General features: G+C 43.9%; 1 protein-coding gene across 1 annotated transcript in view; it reads right to left on the reverse strand.

Moving 5' to 3' along the window:
* ANTXR1 (ANTXR cell adhesion molecule 1) overlaps window positions 1–14,514 on the reverse strand; it is a 131,872-nt gene that overhangs the window by 27,783 nt on the left and 89,575 nt on the right. Inside the window, exons 15-17 of the mRNA XM_035345052.1 lie at window positions 12,884–12,979; window positions 10,305–10,472; window positions 3,874–3,954 (exon numbers count right to left, since the gene is read on the reverse strand). Of these exons, the coding sequence (XP_035200943.1) occupies window positions 3,874–3,954; window positions 10,305–10,472; window positions 12,884–12,979 (345 nt within the window). The remainder of the gene's footprint in view (window positions 1–3,873; window positions 3,955–10,304; window positions 10,473–12,883; window positions 12,980–14,514) is intronic.

Consider the following 14,514-nt stretch of genomic DNA (forward strand, 5'->3'; position numbering starts at 1 on the left):
TTTTTTTTTTTTTTTTTTTTTTTTTTTTTTGGTTGGTTGGTTGGTTGGTTTGTGTTTTGTTTGTTTGTTTGTTTTTTCAAGGAAAGCAAACCATTCACACAACTCCAAGCTATCTTCATTCAAGGCACTGACAGCTGTAGTTGACACTGGCAGATGATTCCATGCTTCTGTCTCCATCAATTCAGTACTAACCTTCCCGCTACATTTCCAACCACACCGAAACAGTAATATGTTTTATGAGATAATATTTGATGTTTGCTGGCCAGGCAGTAGCCACTAGCCTTAAGGTAGCCTGAATCATGCAGCCTTTGTATCATTGGGCTTGGACATGGACTTAAATTTGTCTTAGAAAAACAGTGGCCCTGAGAAGAATAGAGTGAGATTGGCTAGGATTAAAGAGGTGTTAGACTCCCCTCATTTTGTGTGGTGCAAATTTAACGTCTATTTTTGCAACATTTTGCTATTTTTGCAACCTTTTGCTTTTCTTTTTGACTAATTTTTCTTCCAAAGCACAGTCATAGTTAGAGTTTGTTCAGTTGAAAGCAATCACTTCCCAGTCTCTTGCACAGAAGCCGCTAGGTATCGTAAAGCTAAAATGACCTTCTATGTCTACACAGAAAAAAGTTAGATATGAGAGCCAAAACCAGCACCCAAATCACAGAGAATATCTATGGCAAGATGAGAGATGACTCAGAGATCTCAAGGCCAAACCCAGTGCTTGAAAGCTAGATTCTTCTCCCTGCTTTAAATCCAAAATAAGGAAACAAACAAACAAAAATAATATTTAAAAAAATAATAATTCCTGATGCTACCTAATTCTGTCATTTCAGCTGTGTAAACTACTGAATGGCACTGCCATTTTGCCATTTTACTGTTTTCTCAGATTGCTGTTGCCTGCTTCGCTGGTGGTGACATCACCTGGCTGTTACATCACTATTACAAGGGAATAAACACTAACTGCTCACTGAAATCTGAAAGTGATTAAACCATCAAGATGATCATGTATGTTTATTCAGAGAAGACCAACACTCAGGCACATAGTTTTGTTTACATGAGAGAAAAGGGCTGTCTAACCTCACAAAAAGCCAGAGAAGCTCCTTATACCTACACATGGAAGTGCCCAAACATTTCCCAGTCTTCCAGGAGTTATTTGACAGAAAAATACATTTTTAAATGCACCCAGCTAGAGGCCTCCGTGCATTTTCAGCCAGTTTCTCCTTCACACTAAATTACATTTGCACCCAAATCAGAGACCCTTTACAGCATAGCAGAATCATAAAGAGCTTAATTTGAGTCCGGATCATGTAACACATATACGAGCTAATTCTGCTGGTACTTATGCTGACAGGAAACAGAACTGCATGTCTAAGTGCGACATCACCAAAAGGGAGGGTGCTTGCTGTCATATATTGCTGCTAACTTTATCAGCTTCAGTTTAACTGCTCTGGATTTTCCCTAGTATAAATGAAGTGGCATCTTTCACATAAGATAATTTTAACTCTTCAAGTAAAAGAAAAATTATTCTTACAAGTGGCATTCTTCAAACCCTAATTTCTGTGGGAAACAAAAGTTGCTAGGTATTAGCAAAGTATATATTATGAACTTTTCTCTCAGAAATCAGTTTCACACTAAGTGAAGATACTTCAGCAAATTTTCCCCTTGAAGGAAGAAAATGTTACTTCAGCGACCTGGACAATGGAACGGAGTGCACCCTCAGCAAGTTTGCTGACGACACAAAGCTGGGAGGAGTGGCTGGAACCCCAGGGGGTTGTGCTGCCATTCAGAGGGACCTAGGCAGGCTAGAGGGTTGGGCCAAGAGGAGCCCCATGAAGTCTGACAAGGGCAAATGCAGGGTCCTGCACCTGGGGAGGAGTAACCCCAAGCACCAGCACAGGCTGGGGGATGACTTGCTGGAGAGCAGCTCTGCAGAGAGGGACCTGGCAGTCCTGGTGGACAGCAGTCTGACCGGGAAGGAGGCAGCAATGTGCCCTTGTGGCCAAGAAGGCCAATGGGATCCAGGGAGTGCATTCACAACAGAGTTACCAGCAGGTCAAGGGAGGTGATCCTCCCCCTCTACTCAGAACTGGTGAGGCCACATCTGGAGTATTGTGTCCAGTTGTGGGCTCCCCAATACCAGAGGGACATGGAACTGCTGGAGTGAGTCCAGAGGAGAGCTATGAAGATGATTAGAGGACTGGAGCACCTGTTGTATGAGGACAGGCTGAGAGAACTGGGCCTGTTTAGCCTGGAAAAGAGAAGGCTGTGGGGAGACCTCATCAATGTATATAAATATCTGAGGGGAGGGTGTTAAGAGGACGGAACTGGTCTCTTTTCAGTTGTGCCTAGCGACAGGATGAGAGGCAATGGGCACAAACTGAAGCACAGGAGGTTCTGGCTGAGTATGAGGGGGCACTTCTTTACTGGGAGGGTGACAGAGCACTGGGACAGGCTGCCCAGAGAGGTTGTGGAGTCTCCTTCTCTGGAGACTTTCAAAACCTGCCTGGATGCCATCCTGCGTAATGTGCTCTAGGTGATCCTGCAGGCAGGAGGGTTGGACTAGTTGATCTTCAGAGGTCCCTTCCAACCTCGACCATTCTGTGATTTCTGTGGTTACATTTTTTTTTATTCACAAAGGCTTACTGGTCTTGCATTCAATGGCAAACCTTGCAGGGAGCAAAATGTTACAGGACTATGATTCTCCACCAAAAAATTATCTTGTCATTTCATGTCCAGCTGGATTTCCTGAAACCTTCACAGTGCTACCCAGTTACTCATGATTTGATCCAACTGAAGCAACTCCAACCTCCTTTGTCCATTCATGTCAGAGGTATGTAAAATGACCAGGTATGACATTAATGTACTAGGCATATTTCACCGTGAGGGTGATCAAATTTTAGGCTCAGGGATACTGAATCTCGAACATTGGAAACAGTAAAAATTGCATGGGGGCACAGCCCTGGGCAAGTGGCAATCTAAATTCCAAGGAGCTGAGGGATGTTTTATGGTTACCATTGGGATTTCCAGACCTGCTGCGCACCCTGAGCACATGTAGAGTTTGTGATGCTCAGGCTCTCCCTTCCCAGCCAAACATCCCTGCAAGTCTGCAGAGTGTTTGGAGCTCACCACAGCACTGAGCACGTGCTGCCCATGTTACTGCCCAGCCAGGTACCTCTAGAGATAGCTGGGGATCTCTTCATACTGGAATGATTTCGGAAGCACATAGGCAATGAAAAGGAGGAGATTAATACTGTGGAGATGAGAGGTAGCTCTGTAGTACCTTGCTGTTGTAAAGAGTATCATCCCCATAAAGTGACATTAGTCCATTCTATTCAATGGCTTCTGTTTCCACCCAAAAGCATGTACTAATGTATGGAAATTTGCATGAGCCTGTTTTTTACGGGAAATACATGAGAACATTTCATTCTTCTCATTCAACAGTCCAATTCTCCTTCTGTAGACCTTGCTCTATAAAATTGCCCATGAAGTTTAAATTTATGTAGAAATATATATAGATTTATAGTTTCACTCCAGAATTTAAGATTCTAATGAATGAAAATATGCAGAAATATCCCTTACTATTTATTAGAATTTATTATACATCTCAAAGTAAGTCTGTACTGGGCCCCTAGATAGGTATTACTGTCATTGCAAAAAGACATTTTTTACACTTGAAAATGTATCGGTCTGAAACTGCATGAACTGCAAGTTACAAGCAAAGCTGATAAAACATGACTGAATATTTGTTTCTGAGCTGTCATGATTATCTGCCTCATCATGGAAAACTATTCACAACACTTAGGTAACACTTTTAAAGGCAGACAGAAGTTTTAGTTGGATTTTATTTTTCCCAAGAAATGTCTTAAGGCACAGTACCTTGTCTCCTGGCTGTGGGCGCATCACAGATACACGGTCATAACCTTTCCGCAGCAAGACCCAGAGAGCATCCAATTTTCCCTGCAATCAAATGACATGAAGTGTTATCTTCAGTATAAGAACAAGTGAGCTGTGCAAACTGCAGCTTAAACATGCACGTTTTTTCCTTAACCATTTGCTGTGCCTGTACTAGGTATATCCTCTGGCCGAGAGGCTGACCTCCAGTCCTAAGTGGCCACTGTGACATATTACAAATAATTTTATGTATCAAAACACAGAAGCTCACTTACCTGAGAGCTTGGGTCTTTTGGCTGATACTGGAGTTCAGCGTTTGTGAAGGTAAGACCTCCTGACAGTCAGGGTATTTATAAGGTCTCTCTGTGACAGTGGTTCTCCAGTATCTAATTAAAGAATCTATGCACTCAAAGCACACTCTTCCTTTCACAGGGGTATATATGGCAACTTTCTCTTCCCTGTTCAAGAAAATGCTAGGGCTGTAATCCTCTCTGAGACCTATATTCCTCAACCACCGTGTTGAGCCAATGGTTCAGAGCTTACTTGGGAACTGGAGGGATTCATGGGTGGAGACAGACAGACAGACAGAATGACTGCATAGATCTTGTTTCCATAGGACACTGGGAAAAAGACTTCCTAAGTCTTTCCTGGCAGGAGCCAGGAAACTCTGTAATTCTCAGAGGAAGAACCAAGAAACTCCTCTGTCAGAGTCCTGCATTCTGACAGCACAGCCTCTTTGACCTGAGGGAAGCCATCCTTGTCTCTGAATCCATCTGAATCCATCCCTCCATCTGAAAACAATCCCTCTGAACGCATCTTTCCTCCGACATCAGAGCTCATTGAAGCTTTTAATCTCCTGCCCCCTCTGACAACTGAAGAAATATGTACCTTTTTTGGTAATTTTTCCTTTAAGAAACTAGAGGGAAAATTGCAACTTTCCATGGAATAAAAAAGTATTTCTTACCCCACAGTCCTAATTTCCATCAGTCTACTGAGCTTTCTTGGGAAAAGACAAGAGCTCCAACTTGGGTCACATTCTGTTTGGGAACTACTTTGCAACTGAAGCACAAAGTAACTTGGAGACAAAAAGAAAAAAAAGGTCTGGAGGCAAATAAAGCCTTGGGTCCTACTAGATATGAAGTCCAGAAAGTAGAAACAATGGCAGATGTAGATGAGAAATGAAAGAAGGCATAGTTTCAGCCACTGCCTGAAAACAAATGCAGTCTCTTCCTGAATTAATGGTTAGGTCAGCACTGTATTGACCCCAGTCTAGGGAATGACCTGATACATAGATAGCTCTTGAGACCTGGTATGTTGTCAGTCAGAGGCAGTTTTGTAAGCTGCCTATAAATGCAAGCTGCCCACAGGCCTCAAGACAAAGGCTAGAAAAATGTGCCAGGGACACAATATTAAGTTGCCTCAATTTAGGAGGCAACTTAAACCTGAGGTTTCTTTTTGGCAGGACCAGTTGTTGCTTCAACCCCAGACTTGAGGTAGGTGAGTTTTCATGAATGAGCAGTGAATTGAGCCTTGTCTCATGATCCTTCATGTATAGTTGTGTAGAGACTGCTAGTGGCCTTTTTGAAGTCATCTGAGTACTATAAATGTTCTGAGGAGAGAACAGGTAGACATAGAACCTGAGGTAGAAATAAGGGTTAAATGAAAGCTAGTAACCAAACCAAAGCATAGACAGCCGTGTGGCTGGCTGTAGCAGGGAGCATATCCTGAACCAAGTTAAGACAAATGGCACAGTCCTTTATGATCCTTCATTTGCATCTATGTTTCGTGCTGTCCCTCCCTCTGTCAGATGAACTGAGGATTTGGCAAGGTTCATGAGAAATTTTTAGACTTGTCTTGCTCCTTGGTTTATTTGCACTGACTTTTCAAACTGGTGAAATTATATTCTAAAAAAATAAATACAGTTGGCATTGTGATAAGAAGTAACTTCAGCAAATAAGAATAACATTAACAGTAACAATAATAATAACAATCTGTTAAGTGTTAGCAACTGTATTTGGCAGTATTTGTGTATTTGGCCCTAGAGCATTTCAAGCAGCAATCTATCCACTGTGTTAACAGCTGTCTACCTACCATATGGATGCTACCCTGGAGATTGGATGTAAAGGGAAGAAAAACTCCATCAGACAAACTGGCAAAAGGCTGAACACTCCAAGTAAGGCTGGCACTTGTGCTGTGTGGAGAAAAGGAGGCCTGTTGGCCAGCAAGATGACTGGCCCAAAAATGTCTATTTCCTGTCTCTTTGTCAGATTCAAGCTACCTTGGTTCACTGCTCCTCAGATTTAATTCCTTGCACTGCTCCTTTACCAAGATCTATCTTTCTTTCTTTCTTTCTTTCTTTCTTTCTTTCTTTCTTTCTTTCTTTCTTTCTTTCTTTCTTTCTTTCTCTTTCTTTCTTTCTTTTTCCTTTCTTTTCTTTTCTTTTCTTTTCTTTTCTTTTCTTTTCTTTTCTTTTCTTTTCTTTTCTTTTCTTTTCTTTTCTTTTCTTTTCTTTTCTTTTCTTTTCTTTTCTTTTCTTTTTTCTTTTTTCTTTATAGGTTGTTACATGCATATTTATCTACCTTCAAAAGAGATGTTTCAAACAGTTCAGTGGAATGGGTGGAAATTTAACGTCTGTTCTAACCAAAGAAGCTGAGAACACATGGAGCATGGGGATGAGGGAAAATTTAAGCTGAGTATCAGGAGACATTTCCTACGGGTGAGGTCTGGTAATCTGGGAAACATTTCCCCCTGAGCAGCAGTGGAAGCCTCTGTTATTTTAAAAACCAGACTGGAAAAAGCAGTGAAGGACAGACCCAAGCTAGCAGTGCTGCTTTGGCTGAGAGTGCAGACCCAATGACCTAATAGGCTGTTCCTCCTCACCTCCCCCTGCTTCTTACAACTCTGCGATAGCTTCCCTGCATAACACAATGCAAATTCATCTTCATATGCTCACATCTTCTAGACAGAAGCTTCTGCCAAGAGTACTGATGAGTTTATGCCAATTTTGCAAGTTCCTTACTGCACAGAGAGAGCAATTGCAGGATCTCTGCTTCAGAGAAATGATCCCTTCTGTTTTTGTTGAGTGCTCACAGTTGTACGTGGGGTAAGTGTTGGATATAGTTATCCAGTATGCATACACAGCCTGTTTGGGTGCAGTTCAATAAGGGGTGTGGTGGCAATTAATAATTAGGTAAAACCTCATCCACAGACAGATTCAGGCTGCTGAACACTATCCAGATGTGGAACATGCCAAAGTTAGGGAGTATTTGGATATGGGGTCTTGGATAGGACCTGTCCTTATACTATACTATACAGTTTGAATGGTACAAAGGAGAGATTTTTCTAAAGGAACTAAGAACATATATCACAAGCCAGCAGTATGCCCTGGCAGCAAGGAGGGCCAACCGTATCCAGGGGTGCATCAAGCACGTCACTGTTAGTTGGTTGAGGGAAGTGATTGTCCTGCTCTACTCTGCACTGGTGCAGCCTCACCTCAAGTACTGTGTGCAGTTCTGGGCACCACAGCACAAAAAGGACGTGAAACTGTTGGAGAGTGTCCAGAGAAGGGCTGCTAAGATGGTGAAGGGCCTAGAGGGGAACTAGAGGAGCGGCTGAGGTCACTAGGCCTGTTCAGCCTGGAAAAGAGGAGGCTGAGGGGAGACCTCATCACGGCCTATAGCTTCCTCACGAGAGGGAGTGGATCTATTCTCTTTAGTGACCAGTAATAGGACCCAAGGAATGGAGTCAAGCTGTGACGGGAGGTTCAGGCTGGATATCAGGAAGAGGTTTTTCACTGAGAGGGTTGTTGTGCACTGGAACAGGCTCACCAGGGACGTAATCACGGCACCAAGCCTGTCGGAGTTCAAGAAGTGTTTGGACTGTGCTCTTAGTCATATGGTCTGAATTTTGGGGTTCGCCTATGTGGAGCCAGGAGTTGGACTCTGTGATCCTTGTGGGTCCCTTCCAACTCGGGATATTCTATGAGTCTATGATTCTATCACCCATGAGATACTTCTAATACACTTAGGCCCCTAATAATCAAATGATTGCTGTTATGAAGCAAAAGCTGTTCCTAGTCATAATTAGAACTGAACTCAAAACCAATGTACATTGAATCTTTTCTCCAAGTCTCTTTTGAACTTTGGAGAAATTCCAGCTGGGACACGGATCTGCAATAAACATGACTCCTCTGTTCAGAACTGACTTCCTACCATGCAGAATAAACTCTGAAAATAAACTGAAGATCTCCTGAGGCTGTAATCCAACAGCATGAACTGATGAAGAAAGACAAGAGAAACTCATCAGTATCTCCTATGGGAAAGGACCCAGCTCTCAGCTAACAGTAGCTGTGCCCACATGGATTCCATCTGCAAGTGCACACAGATTCAACGTTCTTTGTGCTAATACTGGTGCTTCTATTAACTCCTAAGTGGTTAGAGTACAGCTTTCTGTGCTGTGAAACCTTCTTTTGACTGCAGCACACAAAAAGCAACTGAGCTGCATGTCTCAGCTGTATGAGGTCATTTCCATGAGCACATCGTACGAGTGAAAATCTCCCAGATGGGAGTAGTGTGTTTTATGAAAACGCTGCAGTAATGTAAATTACAACACAATACATTTAGAAACAAAGGAGCAGCTACGTGGGATGGTGCTTACTGCATTCCCAACTCTGAACTGAAAAAAAGTTGACTGTAACCTGTCCCACTGTGGGAATGAATAACCTTCATGAACACATGCTGAAATCATTATAACACAATTGCAAATGACTTGTTGGTAGGATATGTTTATTAGATGATAATCTTTAAGGGGGGGGGGGGAAGAGAGAGGGCATTGAACCAAATTTTCAAAGAGGCTTGCATTTCTGTATCCGGAAACCACTAATACTCCCTTGTGCATCCTTGCCATTTCCATTGCTGGATTTGAACCAGCTGTAAAATCAATGTCTGAGGAAAGCCAAAACACGTGACCTGCCCGAATTCCTATGGGCACTGCTCAGAGCTGATCAGTAACAAGAAACAATGCAAGGAAACCTGAGTGTATTGCATTGAAATATACCTGCATCTCAATAACATAGCTGGTAGAATATGTTTGGCTAGGTTGGCTGCTTCTAGAGAGGAAGAAGACAGGAGAATAAAAACTCTGTTTTCCAGCAGTGAGGGACTTCCCCATTTAGCATAAAATTTAAGGTAAGTTAAACACTAGGCGGTTTAACAAATTGCATGTAGAGGATTTCTAACCCTAACCAGAAGGTTTCTAACCCTCCACTCTTCACAATGAGATCCAGGCTCCAGTGGTGCCAGGATTGCACAGGGGTATGAACTATGCATTTTCAGTCTTTTCTGATACTACAGTGCTGCTGCAAATACCACAATCTGAAAAGACATGAGAAGAGTTTTAGCATTTCCCAAAAAGGATAACCCTGAAAAATGTGTGGGATTTTTTATTTTTTATTACACAGGTGCAACTTCTTGAAAATTGTTTGCTGAGGACAGCTTAACTTATCTTGAATGAAAAAGATTAACTTTCTCATGTTGGAGTGTCTTCATACCACATTTTGGATGATGCCACCAGTATCTGTTGTGTGTGGTTTGTTTCTCTTAATCCAGGAGGAGCACTCACATGTGTGACAAAGGGTTTTGCATCAGTGAATTATTCAGTTGCTTGCTTGTTTCAGTTTTGTACACTGACAACCATTCACATGAGGGAAGCCAAGCTGAAGAACAGCTGCCTGCCCTTGGGACAGACAGCAGAGAAGGAGATACTTCTCAGTTCCTGGGGGTAACTGCTAGGCAGCTTTGCATTGCATGTGACCCAATAACAGCGTGAATTTGCATTTTCACTTCTGAGGCACTCTAATTCAGCCAAAACCTTCTTGCAGGGCATCCCCTCCACGTGAGGTGAGCATGCTGCCCTGCAGCAGGCCTGGCCCTGTGACCCATGCCAGCTGACAGATATCCATGTGCTGCACTGCAGTCCTTGTTCGGGTCAGAACATTTTTCCTTGGTGATATTTAAGAGCAATTTCATTCTGATGCTATTTCCTCCCTACAACACAGAGAATATGCAATTTGGAATAACGGGCCTGCCTTTGGAAGCACAGTGGAGTCTGTAAGCACTTTACAGAAGCTAGCTACACCACTAAAAGTGATCAGCTTTTTATTCTGGTCTCAGAAAGCAATGTGACCCTTGAACTAGATCAACCTGATGGGAAATACCCATTGCCCATGAGGCTCCTTTCTATAGCATCTCCCTGGTCACACGTTCAGTGAGACTTTCTTATGCACAGCTTTTCCACCAGCACCTTGAGGTCACAGGTTTATGGACAGTTCTATGTCTTACCCATGGATGTGAAAATAGACCATTTAACACAGATCTCCTGGAAACACTTTATGCAGTAAAACACTGGACTGGACTTACCTTGATTGGAGAGTACCACTTTCGAGGAGAAGAAGGTTTGCGCATATTGCTCACAAGGTTCCTGGGCTCGGGGAATTCATATTCCTGTTCTGGCATCTTGACTCTGGCATTCTTGGCTTTCTCTAACTTAGCGCCTTCTTCTGTGGAACCCTTTTCTCCCCAGCGCACCTGAAAAGAGAGAATCAGAAATGCAAAGGGGGGGAAGGGCTTCAGAAAAACTATAAAAATATTACCTTGCAATTTGCATGGCAACACTGCCCATGTATCCCAGGCACAGACCTGGATCCTACTGAAGTAGAAGAAAGAGATGGCCCCAATATTAATGAGTCTGTTTGTCTCAAATATTCCTATATAAAAAAGATTTCGGCTCAGATGTAGAAGAGAACTTAAAGAAGCTTTTGTCCATTCCTACAGTGGCAGGGAATGGTTCAGAGAGGACACGAAAAGCCCACCTGATAAACATGTGGCTCAGAGGCTGGTGCCAACACAGAAGTTTTGGGTTCTTTGACCACAGGGCGCTCTACTTGGCACCTGGCCTGGTGGCCACAGATGGGTCCCAACTGTCCGGAAGGGGAAAACAGATCCTGACCCAGGAGCTGGCAGGGCTCATTGAGAGGGCTTTAAACTAGGTGAGAAGGGGGGCGGGGATGAAACAAAGCCTGTTGGAGGTGTGCCAGGGGGAACAGTGGCAAGGCTGGGGGAGAAGGCTAAGGCCCAGCTGAAGTGCATTTACACTAATGCATGCAACATGGGCAACAAGCAGGAGGAGCTGGAAGCCATTGTGCAGCACGCAGGCTATGACTTGGTTGCAATCACGGAAACGTGGTGGGACCACTCTCATGACTGGAGTGCTGCAATGTCTGGCTATAGGCTCTTCAGAAGGGACAGGCCGCACGGAAGGGGTGGTGGAGTGGCTCTCTATATTAGAGAGTGTTTTGACGTCGTCGAACTTGAGGCTGGGAATGACAAGGTGGAGTCGCTATGGGTTAGGATCAGCGGAAAGGCCAACAAGGGAAGCATCCTGGTGGGGGTCTGTTATAGACCACCAAACCAGGATGAGGAGACAGATGAGGAGTTCCACAGGCAGCTGGCAGAAGTTGTGAAATCATCAGTGCTTGTTCTTGTGGGGGACTTCAACTTCCCAGACATATCCTGGAAACACAACACAGCCCAGAGAAAGCAGTCCAGGAGGTTTCTGGAGAGCGTGGAAGATAACTTCTTGACGCAGCTGGTTGGCGAGCCTAGCAGGGGAGGTGCCCCGCTAGACCTTCTGTTCACTAACAGAGAAGGACTGGTGGGAGACGTGCTGGTCAGGGGCTGTCTTGGGCAGAGTGACCACAAAATGGTAGAGTTCTCGATACTTGGCAAAGTCAGGAAGAGGATCAGTAAAACCGCTGTCCTGGACTTCCGGAGGGCTGACTTCGAGCTGTTCAAGACACTGGTTGGCAGTGTCTTGATGGAGTCAAATCCAGTTGGAGGCCGGTCACTAGTGGAGTCCCCCAGGGCTCAGTACTGGGGCCAGTCCTCTTTAACATCTTCATCGATGATCTGGATGAGGGGATCGAGTGCACCCTCAGCAAGTTTGCAGACAACACCAAGTTAGGTGCGTGTGTCGATCTGCTCGAGGGTAGGAAGGCTCTGCAGGAGGATCTGGATAGGCTGGACCAATGGGCCGAGGCCAACAGTATGAAGTTCAACAAGGCCAAGTGCCGGGTCCTGCACCTGGGGCACAACAACCCCAAACAGTGCTACAGGCTGGGAGATGTGTGGTTAGAAAGCTGCTTGGCAGAGAAGGACCTGGGAGTATTGGTTGACAGTCGGCTGAATATGAGCCAGCAGTGTGCTCAGGCGGCCAAGAAGGCCAGCAGCATCCTGGCTTGCATAAGAAACAGCGTGGCCAGCAGGGCCAGGGAAGTGATTGTCCCCCTGTACTCGGCTCTGGTGAGGCCGCACCTCGAGTACTGTGTTCAGTTTTGGGCCCCTTGCTACAAGAAGGACATGGAGGTGCTCGAGCGAGTCCGGAGAAGGGCTACAAAGCTGGTGAAGGGTCTGGAGAACAAGTCTTACAAGGAGCGGCTGAGGGAGCTGGGACTGTTTAGCCTGGAGAAGAGGAGGCTCAGGGGCGACCTTATTGCACTCTACAGGTACCTGAAGGGAGGCTGTAGCGAGGTGGCGCTTGGTCTATTCTCCCACGTGCCTCATTACAGGACGAGGGGGAATGGGCTAAAGTTGCGCCAGGGGAGGTTTAGGTTGGATATTAGGAAGAACTTCTTTACTGAATGGGTTGTTAGTCACTGGAATAGGCTGCCCAGGGAAGTGGTGGAGTCACCATCCCTGGAGGCCTTTAAAAGACGTTTAGATGTAGAGCTTAGGGATATGGTTTAGTGGAAGATTTGTTAGCGTTAGGTCAGAGGTTGGACTCGGTGATCTTGGAGGTCTCTTCCAACCTAGACTATTCTGTGATTCTGTGATTCTGTGAAGTTTGTGCCTATATGTTTCTTTCAGGGTAAATTGCATGAGGATATCACAGCTCAGTTCAAAACTGAGATTTTCTGATACATAGACTGGTGCCTACTTACCTCCATTCGTTTGATGCCACCAACTCCTCGACCACCATAATAAGAGGCATCTACTGTCGGCCATTTCTTCTTTGGAAGACCATCATCATCTTCCTCCTACAAAACAGAAGGAAGGGGTTATACTGTTAGGAACATGAACTGAGATGATAAGGGATAAACAGTCACAGGTCATGTCATCCTCTCGCTGCTTGTTTTCCTGAGGATGTACACTCATGAAAATAATTTTTTTTTTCATTATATAAACACTACCACAACTTGAAAGGTACAATCCAGCTCCAGCAAGAATGTGTGTTTCTGCAATATTTTTATTTAAAGGGATTTTAATTGTCTTTAAATTCAGGGAAGTAAATTATTCCCAAGTTACAAAATCATTGAGGACGTTGCCAAAATAATATTCAGGATAATCAAGAGTTGGGAGCTTTTGGCTGCAAATCTGGTTGATATGCTAGCCATGAGTGATGGCAGCAGGGACTTACCCCTTTGCCATCCTCTCCCCTTTGCCTGTGGTTAGAGAGGGGCCAGCCGTTGCTGTGAGGAGTGTTCACTGAGTCATGGCTCCCCTTGCTGACATAATCCTCTAGTACACAGATAAATTATTGTATTTCACTTCAGATTTGACAGAAGGGGGAGTGAAGGAGGGCAAGAAAGCAAGCAAGTCAAATTTGATCCTGAGTGTAGGTGAATTAGGAGTACATTTTGGAACAACGCTAGTGTGACTGTCCAAAAGGGAGATTATTGTTTTTTTTTCAACGAGCGGGCCAAGTTAATAGGATGGAAAAGACTAATGGAAAAGTTACAAGAATGGAATTAGTTCTTGTAATGAACTTCTGCCTCTGCTGGCATGGCTACCCATGGAAATCCATGTGGCTTCAGTGATTTCATGGCCTTATGCCAGCAGAAAGTCAGACCTTGTGTGAAAAATGAGACAAATTCTGTACAAAATGGAATGTGTTCTACCCCTGCTATAGCAGGCAGAAACCCAGGGACATCACCAAACACAAACTTAAACGTGTTTAGGACTCTGGCCTTCGTGATGGCATTCAGATATGGCACAATTAACAAACCAAGAAAATCTTGCTATGTGTTTTTAAAATCAATCTAGCTAAAGTTCTAGTAAGTATATTCTATGTAAAAAATGGTGCACTATAACAACTGTGCATACGCTCTGACCTACATAGTGCCTTTAGCTTTAATTTCTACAATTCAGGCTGTGAATTGGCAAAGCAGAAAAGCAGAGTTCATCAGAAACGTGAAGTATTTCCTGTGAAAAATGTGGAGAGAGATGAAAAATGGTCCCCCCCCCTTTTTTTTTTTTTCTTTAATTCTTCACAGTATTTGGCGAAACTCCCAAGCTTAGGAGCTTTCCAAAACTGAAAAAGCCAAAAATACTTTGAAATTGAACTCCCCAGTAGGAAAATGAAAAAACTGGGGGGAAAAAATCCAAGACAAACTATGCTTTTCATGTCAAACAAATGCATTTTTATTTAAAAACAAAACAAAACATAAATTCAGCTGCAAAAATTGTCCTGATCTAAAGGAAGAGTGAACAATTGAGTCATAAATATAAGGTCCCTCTCCTTTGTAGCTGATCTCTCTTTCTCTCTCTGGTTAGAGTTGCTGAGGCTCTTTGC

This window comes from Oxyura jamaicensis, chromosome 22, assembly GCF_011077185.1.
Source record: "Oxyura jamaicensis isolate SHBP4307 breed ruddy duck chromosome 22, BPBGC_Ojam_1.0, whole genome shotgun sequence".
Classification (NCBI taxonomy): Eukaryota; Metazoa; Chordata; class Aves; order Anseriformes; family Anatidae; genus Oxyura; species Oxyura jamaicensis.